Genomic DNA, 25,704 nt, shown 5'->3' with positions numbered 1-25,704 from the left:
GAGGGCTTGTCTGTTTCGTTCCTTTGGAGCAACCATCACTGCACATAGTAGAACGTATAGTATAGATTGTTCGATAGCTTTCCTTGTAATAAAATACGGTGGCTGGAATCTGCTCACAGTCTGCCTTTTATAGCATTCGTGCAACACATATTTACTGAGCACCCACCAGGATCCAGGCCCTGTGCTGTGATAACACTGGTGGACAAAGCAGAGATGGTGTTGCCCTTTTAGAGCAGGCACGTTCATGTAATGGAGATCACTTAAACGGGATTTATAACAAAGGTGGTAAGTGCTATAAGGGAACACTGCAGAGAACAATAGGAGAACCCAGCCTGGCTGGGGTGAGGGGTTAGTGAGAGGAGGCTTCTTGGGGGAACTGAACTTTAAGCTGTGACCTGAAGGACAAAGAGATGTTGTCCAGGTGAGGGGGTCCTGGGCAGAAAATTGGCAAAGTTCTCAAATCAACTTTATCTACATCACAGCTTCACCCAGTGCCACTCCTGTCCCAAGACCTGATGGATACGCAGATTATGTAGGGAGAAGGCTTTCAAAATGAGGCCTAAGGATCTGGGTTCTCCCTGGAAAAAGGGCTGCTTTCTGGAGTCACACAGAGTCAACCCAAAGAACATCGTGCTGCAGTGGATGGGGGCGGGGAAGACAGATGAACAATCTTCGTATTTCTATTCCTAACTTATTAAATTCAAGAAAGTTGTTGGCTCTCCTGAAGCCCTAAGCCCACTTGCTGAAAATCAGATAACAAACCAAAGCTGGGGGTCGGAGATGTTTTTAGCTATTCACATGGTAGGGTAGGGTGTGTCCCATTTATAGAACAATCTGTTGTAAATCAACGTAGAACGAAAGAGATAGCTAAGAAAAAGCTGAGTCCCAAATGTCAGAATCAGCAGGGCCTGTGGGGCTCATCTACACCAGAGGTTCTCAAAGTGCGAGTCGTTGGGCCAACAGCAGCAGTTAGAAATGCACGTGTCTGGGTCCCACCCGGACCTACTGAAGCAGAAACTCTGCAGGTGGAGCCCAGTACTCTGCACTTTCACAAACCCTCCAGGACACACTCCAGAGAGAACCACTGCTTTAATCCAACCCTCTCGTTATACAGAAGAGGAGACTGAGGCCCGGAGAAGCAAGGAACCCCTAAGCCCGTGGATGCTGGGCTAGTGACCACTGTGTGTTGCTTTCCAATTCCTCCTTTCCAAATGGGAGCTTCTTTTTTTTTTTTCCTGTCCTGTACTTCTGCTTTTTCTCTGCCAAGGTAAGCGCGATGGCCAGGGGTCCCGGGAACAGGAGGGGCTATGCTCTGACCAAACTGAGGGGATGGCACGACATCTGCAGTTTCTGGATTGGAACTGAACCCCTCTGGGGAGGGTGTACATAGGTTTTCTGGAGGAGTGAGCATTTCGGGAGGCATACGCATGGCAAAGAGGGAGGGTATGACTGTGGATGGCCAAAGAGGCCGATTACAGCAAAGACAGATGATGGCTAAGCTGGCACCTAGTTCTCCTGCTCTCAGTGCCTTCCACAGTTTCCGTTCAGGCGGCCTCACTTGCCCCATGTGCCCATGTGCTTTGGGGAAACCTGGCTCCACCTGGGCTTGCAGAGGCCGGGCACCGAGCTCCGCTTACACGAAGCCGAATAGTAGGCATGTGATCAATTCAGGCCACTGTGCCCAAAGTGCCAGGGGCTTTCTGGGAAAGACGCCTCCTTGCTCTTCTGACAGACCTTCTCGAAGCAACTCTCTCTTCTGCTCCCCTGGATGAGGGCAGGAGGCGGCCTGCAGCCCCTGGAGTTGCTGAGGGCTGTCCTGTGCCCACAAGGGGGAGCCGGCCTGAGGATGAAGCAGGGAGGAAAGAGCATCTTTGGTGACACTACCTGCAGTTTGCCCAAGCGCCGGACTTCCACTTACAGGACTCAGTCAGTTCCCTTTATTGTTTCCTGCTATTTGCGACTCAATACATCCTAACTGCTAAAGACTCTAGCCTGGCCGGACCTTCACGACGTCTGCGTCACACCTCCAGCCTCACGCTGGAGGACAGCCCATCTCTGACGATGACGCCTGGGGCCTGTGGGACCCTGCTCAGCCTTGAGTCATCTTCCTTTACCCACAGACCAGTTCATCTAAAGAGAATTCTAGCACGCCTAAGCTGTCTGTACAACGTGACCCAGCAAACGCATCGAGTGCGGATCCCAGATTGCAATCTTGGGCTCTTTGCTCAGATCTCAAGTGTGGTACTCAAGCTCTTAAATACTCTATTTTGCATTAGTTGAATGTGATCCACGTTTTAGCAGCAATAATCTAGCTTAACAACATTATGAATTCCTGGATCAAATTCAATTCCGACGCTAACTCAAATATGTACTTTGTGGCTTTCTGTGAAGAAAATAATTGACAATCCAAACTGGAATTCATCTATAGCAAATAAGCAGTGCTGGCTCCTAAAAGCAATTACTGGCACCGAGCTCCTAAATTTTTAAATCCCTTGAAAAGCCCAAGACCATACCAGAAAGTCAAGATTTGATTTCAGAGGTAATAACTATAAACAAAAAATTAAAAGCCTGTAAGAGGTGTTGGTGACTCGGGTGCTGATGGCTCTAGGAGGGTTCATTCTCTCTCTCAAACCCTAGTCCAATATTATATCAAAACTTTATCGATTAGCAGATATACACTAAGGTATATAAAGTAGATAACCAACAAGGACCTACTGTATAGCACAGGGAACTCTACTCAATATCCCATAATAACCTATAATGGAAAAGAATCTGAAAAATATATATATAAAGGAATCACTTTGCTGCACACCTGAAACTAACACAGCATTGTAAATCACCTATACTACAATAAAAAAAAAAAAGAGTGCCAAAAAAACCACCTTTTATCTACTGAAGAGTGGGAAATAGACATGGGAAGGCGGAGTCACAAGTTGGAGTTGCCTGGGCAATGAGTGTGGGCAGGGCAGGTGGGGCTGTGGCTACTGCCATGGCAGGTGAGATGGAGGAGCAGGAATGAAGTGGCGGCGTTGCTGGGAACAAGGGGAATGACCCTCCTGCTCTCCCCTGCGCAGGGCTCATGCACCTGAAGCATTTGGGTCAGTGCAGTAAAGCCTTTCCCACCCAGAGGGCCTCACGCCAATGCCTTGTGCTCAGTTCAGAGAGAAACAGCCAGGAAACGGGCAAAGAATTGGGGGTGGGAACATCCCAGTTGTCTTCAAACTTCTGAAGGGCTCTGAATTCTCAGAGAGCATATTGGACTACAATGTCTTTTATTTTTTTTTTTAATTTTTAAAATTGTATTTATTTTTTTATACAGCAGGTTCTTATTAGTTATCCATTTTACACATATTAGTGTACATATGTCAATCTGGACTACAGTGTTGATCAACCTCACGATTTTGTAATTTGTTTCCAAAAATGGGGCACATGGAGAAGGATTCTAAACTCTAAACTGGATGTCAATCTAGCTCTGACAAGTCACAAGCATATTCGTTGCTTGCAGCGGAGTCCGGTCAGTTCCTGAGGCCATGAGGTCATTCCGATAGTCGGCTGACATAGTTTCATCAAAGGATGGGTCCTCTGCTACAATCCTGCCTTTTGCAGTGAGGATGGGGTAACTACAGCGCTTGGAAGAGCAGTACTGCCCACCGGCTGCTGAGGAAAGGGCCAGGCAGAACAGATCTATATGATGCTGGAGCTCTATGAGTTCAGAGGGAATCGACAGGGTCAAGGCCATTGCCAGAAGCTGTCCTTTTCAACCCCATTCTGCTACTTTGATCTGTACCAATCTCAAACTCTAACAGCTAATATAGCAATAGGGGACATCAGGAGATCTTTCTGGAGGGTGCCAGGAAGGAATCTCTGTGATGTAATTATTCTGCTAAAGAAGACACTTCCAAATGAAAAGTGAATCAAGCAAATAGAAGAAGCTAACAATACAGCTGTCAAAATGACAAAAACAAACAAATCAAAACGAAACCCCCAAAGATCATTTCCACAAAGGATATAAAAATCTGTGCTCATGAACTAGTAAAAAAAAAAAACCTTTTAATTCTTTTAAACCAATGGGGAAAGCTTATTCAAATACAACCAGCTGTTCTTATAAGTTAACATTTAAAGTCTGACAGGACAAGAACACACGCTGAGCAGCCTTCAAAACTGAAATTGATTGGGTTACGTTAGGAATAACAGTGCCGCCCCAGAGCGGCATAAGCGAATCTGAACTGGGGAAAAAAGCAATGGAATGAGTGGCCTGAATTTCTAAGCCAGCTTTTTTTTCTTTTCTTATATCATGTGCTGCTATCATTGTGGTATGTGAAATAGCAGCCAGAGGTCTTGTTTGTCCTTCTAAAATGCATGAAACAAGCGCTACCACCGCAACAGAACAACCAGTGCAAATTACCCCTGGAGGTCCAAAACTGTGCTATTTTTGTTAGAGTTTGAAGAAATCAAATGTATTCAGATAGCGCACTTGTAGAATTGTAGGCAAGTGTCTGTCCTCGTGGACAGTCACAGTCAGGGGGTAGGGACCCTGCGTGCAGAGGCGGAGCTCTCCCTTAAGTCCAACACAAGAATCTGAGCTCATCAGCCTCCTGGGCTTCGAAGATTGGGGATTTCTACCAATAATTACTCTAAAACACTCGAAATAATCTCAGGAGCGTCATTCTCAGAGGCCAGCAGATGCAACTGATTTATAGGTTCATTCCTTCCTGCCTTCTTCCAGTCATTTGTTCAAAGGCTCCTCGAGCTCACGTTTACAGACCTAGATAAGACATCGTGTGCCTGAGGAATCTGCTAGCAAATGGGGGCACAGGCAAGACAGAAATGACTCTGATTAAAAAGCGGACACTGCCAGGCCCTGAAAGGCAGAAACCGAAGGTCTTGAGAGCTGGGGTGTGAGTGGGGACACAGTGACCAGGTGTGTCAACTTCCCAAAAGTCATTTGGACAATGGCTAGGGGCTCCTGTTTCCTACTTTGTGTGTCAGTGTCATGCCTGGTTCTCACCGTAGCTGAGACCCCTTAACCTTTTCCAGAACTCGACCCCAGGGCCTAGCACTTGCTCCAGAGGGACACTGTGCACAGAAAGTGAGTCCCTAGCATTGTTCCGTTGGCTCTTGTATTAATCAGCAAACTGTGAGCCATCCTAGCGTTTCTAGGCTTGCAGATGCACCAGAGAACCCTTGAAGCCAGTGGGCTTTCTTACCCCATTCCGGAGCAGAGACCCCATTCTGTCTACATCACTTCTTTGTTCCCCCATCCACATGTTGTCATTTCTCTAAAATGCCCAGAAAAGGACAGAAGTTGTGATCAATTTATCAGGAAAGTTCTTTCTAGGCGTTGGCTATGCCCAGGAACCCTACGCCGTGCGTGTAACACGCATGCACTAAGTGAAAAGGGGAAGTGCACGCATGTCACTAAGGCATCTAGGAAGTGCAGCCGGCCTGCACAGAAGAAACATGGGTATGGTACTCATGCAGTCAGTACTCTCCTCTCCATGAAGGAAGACAGGCAGCTCAGCTGCTGCCACCTCAACATCACACGTTAATATTATCAAAATTAAATACTGCCTTGACTAGGAGAGGATTAGCTCATGTTTTAAAATTTGTTTTTTCTTTTCTTTTTTTCTTGCTGTTAAACTGACCGTTTTAAGCGCATAGTTCCATGGCATTAAGTACATTCGCAGTGTCGTGCAGCCATCCCCACCATCCATCTCCAGGACTTTTTCATCTTCCCAAACTGACACCTGTCCCCATTAGACACTAACCCCCAGTGCCCCAGCCCCAGGCAAGGACCACTCTGCTTTCTGTCTCTATGAATCTGACTCCTAGGTCCCTGTTATAAGTAGAATAATATGGTATTTGTCCTTTGGTGACTGGCTGATTTCACTTAGCATAATGTCTTCAAAGTTCATCCATGTTGTAACAGGTATTGGAATTTCCTTCCTTTTAAGGCTCAATAATATTCCACTGTGTGGATGGATCACATTTTGTTCATCCATTCTTCTCTCTATGGACATTTTGGTTGCGTCTACCTTTTGGACATTGTGAAAATGCTGCTAGGAACACTGGTGAACAGATATCTGGTCAAGAACCTGCTTTCAATTCTTTTGGGTATATACCCAAGAATGGAATTGTTGGGTCATATGGTAATTGCATGTTTAATTTTCTGAGGAACCACCCTACTGTTTTCCACGGCAGCTGTACCATTTTACATTCCTACTAAGAGTGCATATGGTTTCCAGTTTCTCCACATCTCACCAACACTAGTTTTTTCTATTTTTAAAAAAATAATAGCCATCCTAATCGGTGTCAAGATTTTGTTTTTTGACGACATGAAACTAGAAAGCCATATTTGAGAGCTTTGCCTGTTCACATTTTCTAGAGCTCATCTTTGAAAGTGTTGCCTGATAGAGGGAAAGGTCATGGAATTGTTCCCACTTACTGCCACTCAAGGGTGGTTGGAGGCCTCCCACATCTTTCAAAGCTTTGTCACATGGAAATAAATGATCATTATGCAAAATTGCGAATAAGGGGTCCACCTTCATCTACTGGCCTCCTGAGTCAGCTGGCTTGGCAAATTCTTTTCACGTGCCACCCAGACATGGGCCTGTAGAAAAGTCTGGGTCCCCACAATTCTGCTCACTTCCTCTGCTCAAAAATGGCCAAACATGGTAGCATGCTGCAGGGGGTAAGGCCAGATAGAGCCTCCGCATTTAGCTTCAAATCCAAAGCTCCCAAAAGCAAAGCAAGAGTTGGAGTAATTTCTGATGAAGTAGGGCTATGCATCTTTCAGGCTTCCAAGGTCACATTTAGGCCAGGACTTTGTGATCATTTCCTGGACTGCCCACTTCCCCTTTTCCTGTGCACCTAGCTCTCCATCACTGAGTCAAGGTCTACGGGCTCTGTGCGAGTCCATGCTGCCCACTTTCTAATCTAACATGAAACTCGGTTCACATGGGGAGAAGGAGCGAAGGATGGAAGAAATGGAGAAATGCTGCCCCTTTCTTCCACTGTCTTAGAAGCTGTTATTCCCCTGGGAGGCAGGAGCCAGGGAAGGCTCAGCTCGGGGCACCGCATGGGCTCTCAGGACAGCCACGCACGCACGTGGGCCTGGGGTGGAGGTGTGATCTCTTTGGACCTTTACGCTGCTTTTAGCTCTCAACAACCTCACTGCTTTTGTTGGGAGAAGCTAACATGATAAGCCCTCATCCAACAACAACAGAGCACAATCAGACAAAGCAGCGCTTGTCACTGTGGGCAAAATTCACGAGATCAATCAAAACCTAAACTTTTTCAGCTCCTTAGGAAGAAGCAGAAACTCTCTGGGGGTAGGGGTGGGGTGGGCTGCTTTCATCCGCTGCCCCCTTCAAGCTCGCAAGCCACCAGGAGCATATGCACACTGTTGCTTTGCCCAGCAGGCCCAGGTTGTGCGATTTGACAACCCCCAAGGGACAGAAGAGGCTGAACGTACAAACGGGCTCAGGAGAGGTTGCCATAAATTTGTGCTATGGCGCCACGAATGGATTTGAGAGAGGGAAGCTGGGGAGGGTGCAGGAAGGAGGGGCAGGGGTGCAGTGGAGCCCCCTTAGGACACATCCCTTGCTCGCCCGGAGGGTCGCATCTCTGACCTGCGTTGCTCCTCTGGCGCCATCCTGAACTCAGCGACAACGCTGGCTGTAGGTGTTAGGGTCACAGCCGAACGGTGCAAATCCACTGTGACCCTCCATCTGCCCTAGACATTTTTTCTATTTTGCTAACTTTTCACTTGGGGTCACAACAGTAGCTGACCACTTCACTTTCAAACCTGTTTTATGTGTGGAAGTGGACGGCCTCTCCTTGACGTGGTCTACATTTTGGGTTTGTAGATATTCATAAGCAGTTACAGTTTAAAGGAACATAACACAATGATTTATTTCTGTCCTCTTCGACTCTTTGAAAACTGAAGTCAGATTCCTTTCCTTGCTTTACAGTGACAAATATGCAGCTTGTTTCAATGAACTTAGTATAAAATAATTTACACACTTCATTTTTAAAATGTCTTATTTTGGGCACCCCAACTTCAGCAAAGTTTAGTGTTCCTTTCAGGTATGTGAAGACAAAAGGAACAAACAAAAAACCAAACAAAAACTTCACAGGAGGTTTCTGAAAATGGCTGCCTTTCTAGCTTTCATGAGTCAATTGTCAAGCAATTAAAAATTAAGGCTGGTGATCGCCATTATGGAGGCATCTGAATTGGGGGGCTTTGTGCATCCCCATTAATTTTGTTGTTGACCTTACTAAGTGATGGATCATTACTCCAGGGGCAAAAAGTAATGCTGCCTCATTGCAACGCGACGTCTCACTTATTCTTCAGCTTCTGACACAGAAAAAGCTTGATGTTTAAAAAGTTAGCATTTGATAGGCAGCTCATTTAAAATTTCCACTTCTTGAAAAAAGGACATAGCTTTGAGGTGGAGGATCATTAATGGTACTTAGAAACCAAAAAAGAAACTGAAAAAAAAAATCTGATTCTTGGTAACATTAGTACCAAGTTCTGAGCCTGCGTTTTGCCAAACAGACTTTCATTTCCTGGCAATTCAGAGTGGTTAAAACAAAACTTATTCAACACAGAGATGTCGGTCTCTAAATTATCAAAATGTATTATAACAGTAAGTCACCTACATATGAATGAGTTCTGTTCTGAGAGCGCATTTGTAAGTCCAATTTGTTTGAGGTCCAACAAAGTTAGCCTAGGTACCCAACTAACACAATCGGCTATATATTACTGTATTGTAATAGGTTTATAGTATTTTTCAGACAAATAATACCTAAAAAACTAACAAAGACAAAAAATAAAGAAAAATTTTTTAAAAATTCATTAATTTATTTATTTTTGGCTGCGTTGGGTCTTTGTTGCTGCAAGTGGGCTTTTTCTAGTTGTGGCGAGCGGGGGCTGCTCTTCGTTGAGATGCGCAGGCTTCTCATTGCAGTGGCTTCTCTTGTGCGGAGCACGGGCTCTAGGTGTGCAGGCTTCAGTAGTTGTGGCACGCGGGCTTAGTTGCTCCGTGGCATATGGGATCTTCCCGGACCAGGGCTCGAATCCATGTCCCCTGCATTGGCAGGCGGATTCTTAACCACTGAACCACTGGGGAAGTCCCGGCAGGCGGATTCTTAACCACTGTGCCACCAGGCAAATCCCAAGAAAACATTTTTAATCTTACAGTACAGTACCTTGAACAGTACTGTAGTACAGTACAACAGCTGGCATACAGGGGCACGTGTGCATCTTTGAAAGCTCATAACTTGGAGGTTCGTATGTAGGGGACTTATTGTAAACTTTGTCTAATTATATTTCCTCCCAAAGCAGCTAAAAAATGTTTCCCCAAACTAAATAGTTCTTTGCTGCCCAATTTAAAAAAAGAAAGGAAAAACTAAGCTTGTATGTACAATCGTGCTTAAATACAAAATAAAGATGCTTAGGGACTTCCTTGGTGGTCCAGTGGTTGAGAATCCATCTTGCAATGCAGGGGACACCGGTTCGATCCCTGGTCAGGGATCCCACGTGCCGCAGGGCAACTAAGCCCACGCGCCGCAACTACTGAGCCTGAGTGCTACAACTAGAGAAAAGCCCACGTGCCGCAACTAAGACCCAACACAGCCAAAAATGAATAAATAAATAAATCTTAAAAATAATAATAATTTAAAAACAAAATAAAGATGCTTATTCAGGAAAATGTCCTCATGTCTGGTAGAGAAGACGTGTGTAAGGTGAGGCCCGAGCTCGGACACATGGGCTCTTTGAAATCTGACTTGCCTGCCCCGCTTCTTCCTTAGTGCACCCAGAGCTTCCCCCAGGGGCCTCTGCTCTTGCATTTCAGCAGTACTAACCTTTGAAATGAAATCTGTGATGCTTCTCACCAGAATTCGTAGAAGACAAAGGCGAAGAAGCTTTCCTCATTACACGGGGAGCAGTGCCGCTCTGCCCTGCCTCTTAGCCTCAAAACAGCAGAAGAATTAAGGGAAGCTGCTGAAAGGACTCTCAAGTCCAAGGTCACAGGCCCTTCCTTGACAACGTGTGGTACATCTGATCCCACGGGGGTGTAGTATTCTGGCAAGATAGTGGTCACTTGCTTTTAAAGGGCCATGAACGATGTTGAGGCTAGGAGCAGACTCACACGCTGCCATTTCTCCTGACTCTCTTCCTCCAGTGGAAAATGGAGCCGGCGTAACTTTGACAAGAATAGGGAATTCTCTTGGTCTAACTAACCTGGTTTTATCATTTTGGTTTGCAATGGGAGGTCACGGTGTGAAGGGAAAGATTTTAATTTGCAGTGTTAATCGAGACAGCAGTAATTCAAGGTTCTGCTCTACCGAGCAGTCGAGTCCAACCTCGGAAGTCCAAACCAAGTCACCACACTGAACCAGTGCTCCTGGCGGCGTTGGCGCCGGGGGGCCGGGCAAGGCTGGCCCTCACTTGCCCTCCATTCTTTCTCTCCGCCCATCAGCAGCAGTCCCTCTGGATCTAGAAACCCAGGCAGCCCTCGGCCTGCTGCAAGCGGCGGGGTTGGGGCCCAGCTGAATGCAGGCAGAATTTGTTACTGCCGTTTGTTACTCAGCACACACGTGGGGATGGTGCAGCCCCCCACATGGCTCCCAGCACCTCTGCCATCTGTGCTTGGAGGGAAGAATGGCCAGCACTGTCCCCTCCCCACTGGCCAGGGTGCTCGGGAAGCTGCAGCCGGGCCCGGCTGCTCTGCTCCTTTCGGGGGTCACCAGTCTGTGTCTGCCACTTGGCCTCCCTGACACCCCACGGCTGGAGGGCGCTCCCCCGCCCTTCCTCTGCAAGCCACCACCCAACTCTGGGAGCCGGAGAGGAGCCTGGCAGCCTAAACGCATTCCACTGGGTGCCGAGTTTCAAGAGCTTTCTCGAAACAGTAGAGCTAACATCGGTGGAGCATTATTGCGTGCCAGGCCCTGGGCCAGGCACTTTTACCTCATCTCGTTGAATCCTCTCAGCAGCCCCATTTGATAGGTATACTAGCATCTCCATTTTGCAGATGGAGAGACTGAGGCACAGAGAGAGGAAGGAGCGTGCCAAATGAAAAAGTGGCAGAGCCGGGATTTGGACCTCAGTGATCCAAGCCTCAAGCCCAGTCCCGGCGCCTGCACCCTGCCAGGAACCAAGGGCCAAGGCCCCGCTGTCCCTGGCTCTGTGCTGTCTCCCTCCAGGCCCTGGGTGCTGGGAGTGCTGTGCTTCAGGGGCTCAGTTCCCAGGGACAAGAGGCACCCACGGGTGAGGGTGACAAGAGGGCTTCCTCACGGTCCCACTTCAGACCGAGGCGCCTAGATCCCCCTCCGGCCCAGCCCTTCAGGAGGGTGGATGGCAAGTTCCCCCGATGAGCCCACGCCTCCGCCATTGCTGGGTGCTCACTGCTGCCTAAGCACGGGAGACTGGCGGCTGGCATTAAAGGCGATAAACGGGGCAGACGCAGGTGAGGGCTCGTCCAGCCTTCCCAGAGGCAGGCTCAGGTCCCCTCTCTCGCCCCTCTCAAAATCTCTCCAAACCATAGCATGTGCCTCTTTGGTCTATTTCTCTGCAGCTGCTCACCCCCCCACTCGGCCTGCCTCAAGGATCAGATTTCAGGCTTTTTTGTTCTTATTCCAACTGGCCACCATCCTCGTTCCTCCTCCCCGCCATGCTACACTCCCAGCTCTGCAATCGCACGTGCACCCAGGGCGCTCTTGCTGCCTCTTGCTTCCCCGACTCTTCCAGAGCACAAGTCCCATCTCCTGGACAGAACTGTCTCTGTCTTTGAGTAAATGTCAGTTCCTCTGCCAGTGGCTGATAGTCAAATTGAAGTCCTAACCCTGATGTTCACAATACCCTAAAGTATCCTCAATGGTTTTCAGCGAGAAGGGGCATTCAATTATGGCAACAAAATTCATTTTGCCTCACTTCGATTAAAAACAGAGAGAAGGGCTTCCCTGGTGGCGCAGTGGTTGAGAATCTGCCTGCCAATGCAGGGGACACGGGTTCGAGCCCTGGGCTGGGAAGATCCCACATGCCGCGGAGCAACTAGGCCCGTGAGCCACAACTACTGAGCCTGCGCGTCTGCAGCCTGTGCTCCGCAACAAGAGAGGCCGCGATAGTGAGAGGCCCGCGCACCGCGATGAAGAGTGGCCCCCACTCGCCGCAACTGGAGAAAGCCCTCACAAGGAAACGAAGACCCAACACAGACAAAAATAAATAAATAAATAAAAAACCAACAACAAAAAAAACAAAACAGAGAGAAGTCACCCAGCCTTGAGAGTAGGGTGGGGAATACAGTGAGGAGATTTGGGGGCCTTGAAAGTCAACACACCAGGGCTGGGTGTCACGACTCCATAGTCCTTTCCTTAATAATTCTAGGTCCACATCCCTTATCTGTAATTTCAAGGCCAAAAGCTCTGAAAGCCTATTTTATTTTTGTAAATTTGGTGCCAAAATTTATTTGGGAACAAAACTTGACCTGGGCTTAGTTAAATATTCATATTTCTCTGCAAAAATAATAAAATGCTGCCCCAGATTCCACCGGAGGGTCGTGTCATATTTGGTATATGCACCATATTACTTTTCTAAAGTCCCGAAAGTTCTGAATTTGGAAACGCGTATGACCCCAGGGGTTCCAGATCCAAGTCCGGGAGCCCACGCCTGCCGTGCCTGGGCGCGGAGTGTGGGCTGGGCAGGGGTCTGAGTGGTATCGGTTCAGCATCTCCTGTTTTTCAAGGCCTTACGAGATGGGGCCCATCCCTTTCCCCAGGTGCAGCTGAGGCTCAGGGGGCTTAAGTGACACTGCTCCTGGCACATTGCCCACTTAGAGTTGCTGTCTGGACTTGAACCCCAGTCTGTCTGCCTCCAGGGCCCTTGCCATGCTGAACTGCTGCCCTGATGCCAGATGGCATTTACCTTTTACCTTCAGTGCAAGCAAGCGGGTCACTGAAATTGGATCGCTCACGTAACTGGTAAAGTGAAATCCCCCAAGCTGAGAAAAACTAGTCTGAAAATAAGAACGAGCTCCTCGCGACAGCTGGATTTGGCATTTCTGGTTTAACATGAATGCCCAGTCCTTCTGTGGTAACCACTACCATCCCCGGAGGTGCGACGAGCTAGTCAACGCCATCCAGGGGGTAACGAGTGTTTCCCTGAGGCTCAGCTTGGCCATCAGTAAAACACGGCAAGTTCTCCCTGCTGGGAGCAAGAAGCATGTACTTGCCCACCACGGGGGCCTCAAACACTCGCCTCTCCCTTTCTTCCACCTTCTCCTGGACAAGTGACCGGAGCTGGGTTCTCAGGCCTTAAACTGAATGCGGAAAGGCCACGAGAAGGAACAGCGGAGCTGCTGATGTGCCCGTTTGGAGGCCTCGTCAGTGCATCTTGGCTAAAAGAACGCCGTGCACAGAGCAGGGTGCTGGGAAGCGGGGCGGAGCCAGCGCGAAAGCACAAAGGCGGCTCCTTCCCCTCGCCCAGCGGGCCTGCGGTGGTCTAGGCAGGGCAGGGCCTAGGACGAGAAGAGCCCACGAAGCTAGTGGGCCCCACCACTCCTGTCCATCTCACTGGCAGGCATGGGGTCTGGAGAGAGCACTGCTCATATTCTGCCCCGACACAGCCCCAGGTTTGAGAACCATCTTCGCCCCCAGGAAACAGATCTGGAGACTCATGACTAGGAGTGAGAGCAAGCTTTCGTTGGCAGTTTTTGCACCAGGCTGTTTGGAGTGCTTCAGATGCACTGAATCGACGCTTTTAATCCTCAGACAACCTCAAACAACCTACCATCACACCCACTTTGTAGAAGAGGCAACAGTTAGAAGGTCAAGGCAGGAACTAAGGGCTCTGGAGGCAGGGCCCCGTGCGTGGGGTTACAAGTGTGGGCTCTCTAGCCAGACTCCCTGCTCTGGCCCCGACTTGCTGTGTGACTGTGGGCAACCCTGGGGACTTCTCAGCTTTAAAGAGAATGATAACAGCCCCTATCCCTGAGGACTAAGACGAGAAAAGGCAGGTGAAGTACCAGGTAGCACGCCCAGCCCCTGGGCACTGGCCAGTGCTGGCTGGGAAGGTAGCTCTTGGCAGCAAGAGCATCCCATTGGGGAGCCCAGCCTCCTGCCTCTGTCGGCAGAGATCACCTGAGCCCCTCCTGGCCTGGGGAGCTCGGCTGCATGCGCTTTCTCCCGGACACTTTCTCCAGCCCCACCTAGCGAATCAGTCCGGTGTGATTTTCACGACCCTAATCATGAAAGATTCTCTCTGTGAGCCAGCTGGTCTGGCTCCGAGGCAACACAGTCAGGCTACACACGTTCCCCACTGAACACAAAAGAAACCAAAAAGGCTCACAATGTTAGATGGTGACACGGCTCCAGGCTGAGGATCTTGCCTGCTAGGATAAGGGCTCCGGTGCTGACGCTGGCGCTCCCCCAAGCCAGCTGCAGAAGTCCACGAAAACAGTTGGCAACAGGCCTATAACAAAATCAAACCAAAGTGCTCCTGAACTGTGGACAAGGGCTGGCCGCTCACCCTGGCCACCCCCACGGGTGCTCCCATTGAAGGACCGATCCCTGGCGTGGAGTGCTCTGCTTGGTGATGCTTCATGAGACCTGGATGAAAAAGACACGGTCTCTCTCCTCTGGGGACTGCCACGGCCATGGTCATCCAGGGCCCTCAGCAAAGAGGTCAGCCCACACCAGGAGCTTCCCTTGGGCCACATTCCCAGCCAAGCACTTTACGGCCACCTACTCCTTGGCTTCTCTACAGAAGAAGGAGGCAGAGTGGGAGACGGAAGTCCAGAGGACAGTTGGGGAAAAGCTTCCTGGGGGGCGGGGGGGATGGTGACTGAGCCTTAGGAGCTGTAAGAGTGGGACAGGATAGCAAAGGTGGGCAGGGAAGGCCAGACACAGGCAACAGTGGGAGTCAAGGCCAAGAACGCAGAGTGGGCCGGGAGCTGCAAGCACTTTGGGGCCCGATGGACACTGAGTCTAAGGAGGTAGATGGAGCCAGCTTATGGGCCTCCAGAATCTTCCGAGCAAGTGTGAACATGATCAGGTCTGTGTTATAGCAAGGTAATTCTCAGAGAAACGGATGGTTTATTGGGGCGACCAGTTTAAGAGTCAACTGTACGAGTTCGGATGAAGAATCAAGAGGGCCTGAACTTGGGCAGGCCTGAGAGCAATGGAAAAGAGGAAGCATGAAAGACGGTATTTGGGGCAGGGAGACATCTAACGTGGTTCCCAGGGATCCCTGCCTCCTGGTACCCTCCCCAGCCTGTAATCCCCTGCTGGTATTCACATCTTCATGCTCGCGTCTAATGAACAGAATACTGCACACGTGATGCAGTGTCACTTCCCAGACTAGGTGATACAGACTGTGACTTCTGACTTGCTGGCACTCCCCCTGCCTCTCTTGCTGGCACATTCTCTTTTGCTTGCTCTGATGAAGCTGGCCGTCATGTTGTGAGAGGCTCTATGAAGAGGTCCACGTGGCAAGGAACCAAGAAGGGAGGCCTCTGGCCAACAGCTCATGAGGGACCGAGACCTCAGTCCAACAACCCACAAGGAACTGCTTCCTGCCAACAACCACAGCAGTGAGTTTGGAAGCCAGTCCTTCCCAGTTGAACCTTAAGATGACTGCAACCTTGTGAGAAACCTGGGGCCAGAAGGCCCTGCTAAGCTGTGCCAGGATTCCCAGCCCCCAGAAACTGTGAAGTTATGTATGTGTCTTGTTTTAAGCAGTAGTTACGGGCTAATTTGTTACGCGGCCATAGGTAACTAATACAGGCAGAGGTCAGAGCAAACGAAAAGTGGGAACTATGATAGTCACCGCCCAGGGAGAAGTAGCTGAACTGAGTGATTGACAAGACTGTAGGAGATGAGAGAGACATCATGGGGATTTTGAGAAGAGCACGGGCTCTGGAGCAAGCCTGCCTGCCTTCAAGTTGCTGCTGGGCCTCCGGCTAACTGTGTGACTCTGGGCGAGTCATTTCAACACTCTGAGCCTCAGTTACTTCGTCTGTAAAATGGGGATGGTAAGAGTAACTACCTGACACGTCTCTGACATTTTCATTTAGGACCTGCCTCAGCACCTGGTGCAGGGGTGAATGGCACGCTGCCGCTGCCCAGCAGACGTTTGCTGTGACACTTCTAGAAGGTTCGGTGTGCAGCCTTACGCCAGCAGGGAGAAAATTTAAATGCTTCAATGCAATTTCCTTGCATCCTATGAAGGCTTCACTGGTCCTGGGTGAGGGAACGTGCCTCACGGCCCAGGTCTGTGTGATTCTGACTCGTCTGCCCTGGTTCCTTCCCCTGGCGGCACCTTGTGGGTGCACTTTTCTTCCAGGGAAGCTAAGCGACCTGCACAGGAACTGAAACCATAACCTTGACCTCATGAATACTGTGCTTCGACCGCGCAGAATAAGTTGGCTTCAACAGACTTTTCCAGAGTGAAGTCCACTCTCAAAGAGGACTACAGCCTGGATCTGCCTCCAAAGCCGGCTCTCAATACCATGAAACATGGTTCTTATTTCCAAAACCAAGGGACGCAACCAGAGATGAGATCGGCTTACCTGTCTGGGCAGAGAAGGCATGGAATCCGAGGCCACCGACCGCCGAACGCGCTGCGGCTGCTGCGTCACGTGCTGCAGAAGGAACGAAGCAGCGTCCGGCTGCTGCTGCAGCTGCAAGCTGGCTGTGGCCGTGGACGAGGCCGTGGCAGAAGAGGCCGGCGTCAGCGTCGGCTGCTGCAAGTAGTGGAGCAGGGCAGGCTGCCGAGACGCGGCGGGCACCAAGGGCATCTTCGGGGGGCCCGGCTCAGAGACGAAATGTGACAAGGGCTTGGTGTGGCCGAAAGTAAAAGGCTCCAGGGCTCCCGGGCTGGGGCCGGCCAGCCCCTGCTGCGTGATCAGGCTCAGGGTTCTGGGTGAGCTGGTGGCCATGGGCTTGAGGATGGCACTGGCCGGCGGCGGCAGCGGCGGCAGCTGCAGCTGCAGCTGCTGCGGGCCGAGTGGACTGCTGGTGGGAGTGAGGCTCCGGATCAGGGGGCACTGCGGCAGGCCGGAGCTGGACAGCTTCTCTGGGTGGTAGGGAGTGGAGGGCCCCGGGTTGCTGGTGGGCAGAGTGGATAGCAGGTGCGCTTGAGGGTGTTTGATGGTGGAGGACACCAGGTTGGCGAGGATGGAGGGCTGCGGGCTGAACTGCGGCTGCTGCTGGAGCGCGGGGCTGGGGAGCTTCTCGGGGGCATAGGTCATGGCCGGCCCCAGGGCAGCGCCGCTGCTGGGTGCCACGCTGGACAATAAGGCATTGGGAGAGCCCTGCAGAGCACTCGCCGGCAGGCTGCTCGACGACATGCAGGACACCATGAGGCCCTGAGGGCTGAAGGGCTGCAGCGGCTGTGGTGAGGGCAGTGGGCGGTAAGGCGGGGAGAGGCTGGGAAGAGGCAGGCCAGACCATCTGGGAGCGGGGCCCGGCTGCTTCGTACTAGAGCCCTGCTTGCTGGCCGCCAGCGCCTTCAGCTGGTGGGCGTGGTGCCACTGAGGCACTGGGAGCGGGGGCAAGGCAGCCGCAGGGAGCGGCGCCTGGACCTGGCTCTTGGCCTGTGCTGTTGAAGAACTGGGGGAGACCATCTGCTTACTGGTGGAGGGAATGACGTAGCTGATCCCCGCGGAGGAGGGCGGGATTTGAAGCGACACCCCAGGGACCTGGCTGCAGCTCGAAGCGAAGTCCTTGCTGGAACCAAGGCTCTCCAAGTGTGGCATCTGAACCGCAGGCTTGGGAGTCACGCCTAGGGTGGCCGGGGGGTGATCTAAGACCAGCAGTTCTTCTGGCTTGCTCCCCAGGATTTTTTCAAGGTCGAGCTCACTCGGAGAAGGTTCTTGAATTTTTGTTAGCTCCTCCAGCAGATCTTGAAGTTCCTGGTCCACAGCAGGCACAGTGTTGGTCTTGTCATAGTAAGAAAGAGGGGGGCCTTTCAGTCCCATTTCCGCAGTTGGTGGCACCACAAACGGTGAGCCCATTACGCTGCCGTTCATGGGGTTATTTTCGAGTAGTAATGAATGGCCAGCTGCTCCCATCGCTGCAGAGCTAGGGTTCATGGCTAACGCAGGAACCTGCAGCTCTGCACAGGCTGTGCTGGGATGGGCGCCGGGGCCCATCGAAAGGGTGACATCTTCAAGGCATGGTCTCTTAATTTTATTAGGGTAACCTCCTTCGGCCATGCCTGAAAGCTGGAAAGTTTCTCCTTCCTGTCTCCTCTTAACGGTTCCCTGTGGCTGGAAGAGAAAAGAGGGGTGGGGAGGAAGGGCGGGAGGGAGGGAGAGGGAGGGGGGGAGACAGAGGAATGTTTATAAAGGCTTGGCACATTAAAGCTATTGAACAGGAAACTTGCAAGATAAAACAGATCTCTCAGTTTCAAGACTTAGAAAGAGTTGTCAAAACTATACAATACAGCCTATTTTTAGAACCATGAGGCTTGTTCTTTTGTTGCTGTGTTTCATTTAGACTGTCGTGTTACAGTTCAAATAAAGCATTATGCTGTCTCTACACCAAACACTACAGAAAGTCACGCGAAGGATATTCTCTGCCCACTTAAAGGAGCTTTCAGCGAAACTATGCAGAAGGCACGGAGTGCACTGGGCCGCGGGCAGACATTGGAGGGCAAAGGAGAATCGCTAGGAAACTTGCAATTCCCACCTGTCTACTGGTAACCTGATTTTTTAAAAGGAAAAGCGTGACGTAGACATTGAACTTTTTAGGTTGCTTCCCTGTCTCGGTTAAATGCATCAGGCTCTGGTGAGAAAATGGGATAAAGCAGAGGCTTTGGAGGAGTGAAGTAGATCTGGCGTGTTCTTTTGGGCAGCTGTCTGAGAGACACTGTTTGGAGCGTAACACAACTGCATAACAGTCACTATAGCATGGTTCCATTTATCTGTACACACACAGACACACACATGTGCACGCACATGCACACACATTGCTATGAGTGCACAGAAACACCTTGGAAGGAAGTATATGCAACTCTTTGGAGTAGTCATCTTTTGGGGGTGACTGGAAACTCACTTTCTATTCTCTGTATTTTTCTATTGCTTGTTTTTAATGGAATAACTTACAATCCTCCACCAAAAAAGTATAAAGCTATCTAATTAAGAAATGCCTCCGTGCAGATGCATCCTCAGGTTGGGGAGATAGGAAACAACAGGAAAAGGCCCCGATCTGTGATCTGCACTTGGGGGAACTGCCCGCCATTTATAAAAGCCTAGCCTTTGGGAACAAATCAAAGAAGTTACTAATGCCGTATTTCCTACTCTTTCAAGGCTTCATACAGTCATCCGTGGCTGTCTTGTAAATGACCATGACCTGCAGTGAAGGGGAAGGGAGTGGAGTGGAGGATTATGTGTGGGAAGAGATGGGCCTGGAAATCACCTAAAGGCCAGCGCTCTACCAGATACATTTCCCCTGAAGCACTTTTGCACGAAGAAACCTCTTTCCAGCTTTGAAGTCTTACTGGGACATCCAGTGCTGATCCTCTGACGTCCCCTTACGTTTGGCTCACTGGAGGGTCAAGGCGTGCGTGAGGGCCACCTACTAGCACGACAGTGGCCGTGACTCTTACAGCAGAGTGAACGTCAAAAGAGATCCCCCAGGGCTGCACATCTGGAGCCTTGGCACCCATCAGATGCACTTAGAAACCCCCAGATTCCCAGGCTCTCCTACCACAGCTGAACTGCTTCAGTCTCCTCCGGGGCGGGGGCGGGGCCCAGGCACCCAAGGTTTGTTACAGCCCCCTGGCTGACTCTCAGTGGACTGCCAGGTTGAGAGCATGGGTGGAGGCAGGATGGCCTAGGGCCCTGGTCCCGAGGCAGACACAACCACTACGTATTGGCCTCCACACAGAATCTCTTGAGTTCTGTCTCTTCATTTGTAAAATGAGTGTCATTTTAGTTCCCATCTCAGGATGCTGCTCGGGCTATCATGTGAGACGGGACAGATTCCATGGCACCTAGTGGACCCTCATTAACTAGTAGCTGGCATTACAGAGGGCAGATCTGGAAGTGCTCTGGGAGTCCAACCCTGGCCTTTAAAGACAGGGAGGGCCCCTGAGACCCTGGGATGGGCAAGGCTTGCCCCAAGCGGCTCAGCTAGAGGGCCCCAGGGCCCAGGCAGATACAGGGGCCTGCCACCGTCACTCAGCTGCTCCCCGACCCGCAGCCTCCATCCTCCCCCGCCGATGGCTGGACACTGACCGCCCCATCCCCGCAGAAAGGGCTCCCCCTCTCTTAGCGAGGGGACTTGCCTACTTCCCTGCCTTTCCTTTTGAGATGTCCACCACCAGGAAAAGGGCACTTTGAGGGGCAGGTCCGCCACCAGATTCACCCGAGGCCTGACTACCACGGGGCAGGCAGGAAGGGGTTGGGGGGTGAGGTAGAGTAGGCACAGGAAGAGGCCTCTCCAGTCATCTGCTCCACTCTCCCACCCAGGAGTGCTCACTAGGTATTTGGCCCACGGCAGGTGCTCAGTAAACAGAAGCTGAATGAATCCGTGGACCAATGAACACAAATGACTCAGCACCCAGCGAGCTCCGCCTCGTGTTTTCCCGGCCGTTCACTCAATCAATTATGGGCCACAGAGAAGTCACTGCATTTCAGGCTGAAATTTGGTCTCTTCTACATTTTCCCAAAGACTTAAAACAAATCCAATATATTGAAAACAGAAATGTCTAAAATGGATCAGTAAGGAACGACTCAGTGTGGGCTTTACATAGGATCCCCTGCCGGGAGTCCGAGCTGGCGATGGCCGTGCCCAATGCGCTGTTCGTGATGTCTTGGACTCAAGGCGAGTTTAATGCCAGTGAAGTCTGCATAGGACCAGGCGGGGGAAGGATGGGCTTGGGGGATGGGAGGGAAAGGAGGGAGGGCAGGAGCTGTGAGTTGGAACGGCCTGGCAGATACTAGGGCTTTCATTTAATTGTTGGTCTGCCATTATCCTGTTGGGACTAAGGTGGCAGGAGGTGGGGAAGGTGGGACATGACCACCAGATACTAAAGTTAATACTGGGAACCACTGGCGAAGGAAAGGGGTCTCCAGCTCTCTGAACTGAGAGTGTGTGTGCCCCCAACTTTTCAGGCCCTCAACCCCACAGCGGACCCCAGGACGCCCCTGCGAGGTGCTGGGGGCCGCCGTGCTGCTGGTGGATCCCATCTGCTGGAGCAGGTGCTACCCTTGCTGTGCCAAACCTGCAGCCGGACGCCGCTGGTGCTAGCTTCCCTGAACGCTTTGGGAGGCTCCCTAGTCGGTGGGCAGGCTGTCCTTGCTGTCCCTGGGGGTCCAATGGGGGGCGCTGGTTGACTCCGCAGTCTCAGCGGCGGGGCAGGCGGGAGCCTCTTCCCAGCTTTTCTTTCTCAGTGGACTAAACGAGACTCCACTTTGCTAGAGGCCGCAGCTCTGCATTTCAGATTTTACGGGGAGAGCTTTCAACAGATTGCCTAAAGCACCCTGGCCGGATGGCCAGATCCCCAGCCAAGCCTAAACAAGCCGACGGAAGGCGGCTGTGTTGACATCTACTACGAGTTAATTTCACCCCTAGACCCAGGCTGCTGCCACCACCGAGGTCAGCCTGTCTGGGCTGTTGTGCTTGACTGAACCCCGTGGCCACCCTTCTAGATCAAGTGCAGCAGAGAGCTTGCTACCCCGGAATGACTTCCCCTCTCAGCGTCATGCTGGGGGTGGCAGGTCCCCACCAAACTTCCAGACCCTTCTAAACAGCTTTACCTATGTGCCGTTTGCCAGTCCCTGTGGACTCTGTATAGCCAGCCCCTACTTCCTTCAGGCCTTGTACTACACGTGACCCTGCCCACTCACTGGGAGGACATTTTTTCTTTTTACCATAAGTGAATCAGTAGCCGCTAGCAGGATTGCTAGACAACACATCTCAACCTTCACTTTTTACAGAAAACAGAATGGGTGGTGATTTGCTTGTGGTCCCACGGCTAGTTAGGGGCCAACACCAACACTAGACCCCAGGAGGCCCAGCCCTCACAGGTCTGGGCAGTGGCAGGGCAGGGAGGGGGAATGAGGGACGGTGTCCTGGCGTCTTTTAGAAAGGAATGACTTTATCTCCATCCACCAGTGCCGGCGGAGTCCCATTTCATAATCGGGCAGACAAAGCCACCAATGTGATCCCCACGACCTTATAAACATTCATTAAAATGCATTTCAAAGCATGTGATGCCTTCCCCACCCCCTAAATAATGAGAAAACAAAGGCAACCCTTCTGATAGAGGCCAAGTTCAGCTCTGAAGTCAACATTATTTCTGGTTCTGTCTGAACAATGACATATGGCAATTCTTCCCTTTCTACATTTTTTTAGTCCAGAATGGCAAAAAGGGCAAAGATTTCTTGGGATAAGAGTACAGTCCAGGCTCAGAAAATGGGCATAAGGAGAAGAACATATATATATATATATAATATATATATTATATATATATAACTCTTTCCAAAGAAGTCTGGCAGGTTGCTATAAACACTTGATTTTGAACACTCTAGCTGGAGGTTTAACACAGACATCTACAAAAGGCCAGCAAAAATATGCACAGTCCCTCCTGGGTAAGAATGCAGGAAGCCGAAGGTGTCCAGGAGAGATTGGCTCAGGCAGCCTCGTTTTTCCCTCCAGAGAGCCCCGGGCAAGATCGTCAAAAAGCTGGAAATCGCCTGTGGCGTATTTAGTCTCCCCTTCCTCTCTCATTAGCGCCTCCCGCGGGGCAGCCCCGGCCAATCTGCTTCTGCTTCTCCCAGCCTCTCTCACACGAGTCCACGCATGCTCCATCAACACCTTTCCTCAGTACTGTTACACATGCTCCCTGGGAGTTCCCAAGAACCTCACGCTGGCCAACGAGCTTGCATTTCAAGCCCTCTGAGACAGGAGTGTTCCCCAGTAGACTTGCTCAGAAGAAAGGAGAATAGCTAGGACACGATGCAGCAGGACTGGGTTTGCAGGAAGAGAGACAAGGAGGGAAGGAGGGAGAGAGAGGGAACCTGCCTGCGTGTAGACGTGGGATCAGAGGAGCACCCAGAGCTGCCTGTACTTGAGCTGATGTATCACTTGCACGGGTGTTTTGCAGAACGATGTCCCCGCAAACTGATCTTTTTGTAGAACAAACAGGACTTTCAGCATTTCCAGAACTGCAAGACCTGAGGCTCTGGAGAAGCCCAGGGTGGATGGGAACTGCAGGGAATCCTGACTGGCTTCAAGAGGAGTCGGTTTGTCTCAGGGATGAATCTCTGCTAACAGGTGGTTTGGAGCAAGAATCTCACCCTAGAAAGAGGGGCTGTATTGGCGCCCCGGGCTTGCCCCGAAGTGACAGAGACTGCACGCTCTGCAGGCAGAGGCGGGCTGGGGTGGAGGGAGGAGCATTGGAGTAGGCAGCAAAAGACCTGATGGAAGTCCTAGCTCCTCCATTTGCTGTGTGACTATGGGCAAGTCACTCCCCCTCTCTGAGCCTCAAGTTTTCTTCTGTAGAATGAGTCCTCGGCCTGCCCTGGGTGCCTCACAGCACCTTTGAGGAGTGCACATCAGAAGCAGTCACTGTCACTGATGTCACTCTCCAGGCCCTGGGTCCCCAGGCTGCCCCAGTGCCCTCCAGTGTGGGCCTCGGCTTGCTCTCTGGCAAATAAGGACACATGCTCTAGAATCGGGACATGGGGTGGGATTGGAGGGAGACGAGCAGCCTGGCACCGACCTGACAGCCAGCGCCCACCACTCTGGGCTCCACCGCACCGTCTGCACCCTCAGGCTTCCCAACATGAGGGTGTGGCTTCAACAAGCTTCAACCAGAGCGGCCCCAACAAATGCAGAAATGAGCAGACCTGGGGGTTTTTGAGAACCGTGCTCTCCCTTTCTGTAGTGTAGACACACCAGCTGGAAGAACTGGCAACTCTAAGAATGGCCCCAAACCGATAGATGCATGTGGATTTGATGGGCTCATAATTCAGCGGTACCACCCCCCGAGACGCCTCCAAGTATTCCGTCACTGACCAGGCGTTTCTGGAGTGCAAGCCTTGCACTCCTAGGCTGTCAGAACTGCCAGGTCCTTAGTGACAGGCCGGTCCCTCCCATTCACATGAGGGCTCATGAGGCTGAGAGCCAGGAAGAGATGTGCCCGTGGGCCAGTTTCTCTGACTACCAGGTTGGCCTCTTTCCACTGGAAGAAACCCTGCCCCGGTTTCCTCCAAAGGCCTTCCCATGTAGCATCATTAGTGGGATAAAGATGACCACTTGCGGGGAGAAGAGAAAGATGGAGTTGGTTTCAAGCACCTGGACTTGATGAGGTTGGCCTAGAGATCAAGCAGGTACTGCCTGCGGAGCCACACTAGAAGCCGAAGGTCAAAGGCAAGGGCATCGTCTCAGCCCCGCTGAGTCTGTCTGCGCAGGACTCAGGTTGACAAGCGTCATCTGTGTCTCACCTGAATTAGGCTGATGCGCCCGGAAACATGCAGGCAAGAGGAAGGCAAGAGGAAAAGCGAACGCAGAGCCGAGGCTGGAGACCACCAGGGCCACTGGGCAGACCTGGGTTTCTACATATGAAGAGGGCAGAAGGGTCCTCGGAGTTCATTTAAGCCCAACTTTCTCACTTCTCCCAGGGATCTGCTTCTAAGTATTGATACCTTGTGGTGTGACCTCTCATAGGTCCCTTACTCACTCTGAGCCTCAGTTTCCCCACCCACAAAGTGAACGGGTCCCAGCTTTGGTAAGCTGATGCTATGACTTTCTTTCTGGACTGCTCCTGCAGAGAAAAGATGAATGCTCTTCTCCCCCACCTAAGAGGGCCTCTCTCCCTGGGGTGCAGATAGGCCAAGGAGAGCCTCGTGGTTCACAAGTGTCCTTGCCATGGCCAGGAGGTGTACATCACCTCCAATTCCAGACCATGTTAAAGAAAGCACAGCTTGCCCCAGACCAGCTGGGGTCAAATTATGATCTTCCCCAAATAGAAAACCAGCTGGGGATAGATCAGTACCTCCTTCCCTGCGCCCAGGTTCAGACCTCTGCTTTGTGGGGACTGAAGTTTATACAATGTGAGGCACCAGCTTTATAAAAGGGAATATAAGGTTCAGAGAAGAAAATTACGTCCCAGACTTTGTAAGGTTCGAAGGCCAGTCCTGAAGCTTAAGCAGAAGGGGACTTTGCTTCTGCCTGTGTCCCAACAACGGGCTAAATAAAATGGCGACAGGCTTTAGACCATGGCAGGAAGTTCCCTGCATGAGAAACCCAACAGCTGTGTAGGTGGGGGAAGAATCCAGAGACACCCGGTTAGTCCAGTGTATTCTGGAGGTCACATGCTTACTGAATAAGCACATTTTAGTGGCTAGGTGCCAACTTCTGGCTCTAAAATATACTAATGGCCTGCAAATGTACGCACCCTAGTTAGTAGATCTTTGAGCCAGGCTGTTGGAGCTCTGATGCCACAGAAGCAGAGGCTGCGAAGGGACATGGGCTAAGGAGCTTCAGGTCAGTGCAGAGACCCTCCCCATGGTCTAGGTCCTCTCTTTTTTCCAGCTTTACTGAGGTATGATCAACAGCTAAAAATTATACGTATTGAAGTTGTACAATGTGATTTTTTGAAAAGTGTGCAACGTGATGATTTAACATATGTATACACTGTGAAATGGCTTAGGTCCTCTTTTTTTGAAATTGAGGCAAAATTTACAGAGC

At 51.0% G+C, this 25,704-nt stretch overlaps 1 protein-coding gene across 7 annotated transcripts in view; it reads right to left on the bottom strand.

Moving 5' to 3' along the window:
- Positions 1 to 25,704, bottom strand: part of MAMLD1 (mastermind like domain containing 1) — a 115,860-nt gene that overhangs the window by 18,922 nt on the left and 71,234 nt on the right. For 2 of the 7 annotated variants that reach the window (XM_082445734.1, XM_082445737.1), the window contains 2 exons: positions 16,572 to 18,272; positions 14,351 to 14,473 (listed from right to left, as the gene is read on the bottom strand). In XM_082445734.1, coding sequence (XP_082301860.1) covers positions 14,351 to 14,473; positions 16,572 to 18,272 — 1,824 coding nt within the window. The remainder of the gene's footprint in view (positions 1 to 14,350; positions 14,474 to 16,571; positions 18,273 to 25,704) is intronic. The other 5 variants (XM_082445740.1, XM_082445736.1, XM_082445739.1 and 2 more) reach the window with 3 other exon arrangements.

The sequence above is a fragment of the Balaenoptera physalus genome (assembly GCF_965194825.1).
Source record: "Balaenoptera physalus genome assembly, chromosome: X".
Classification (NCBI taxonomy): Eukaryota; Metazoa; Chordata; class Mammalia; order Artiodactyla; family Balaenopteridae; genus Balaenoptera; species Balaenoptera physalus.
The sequence above is the reverse complement of the archived record's forward strand: the minus strand, read 5'-3'. Positions and strand labels throughout refer to the sequence as shown.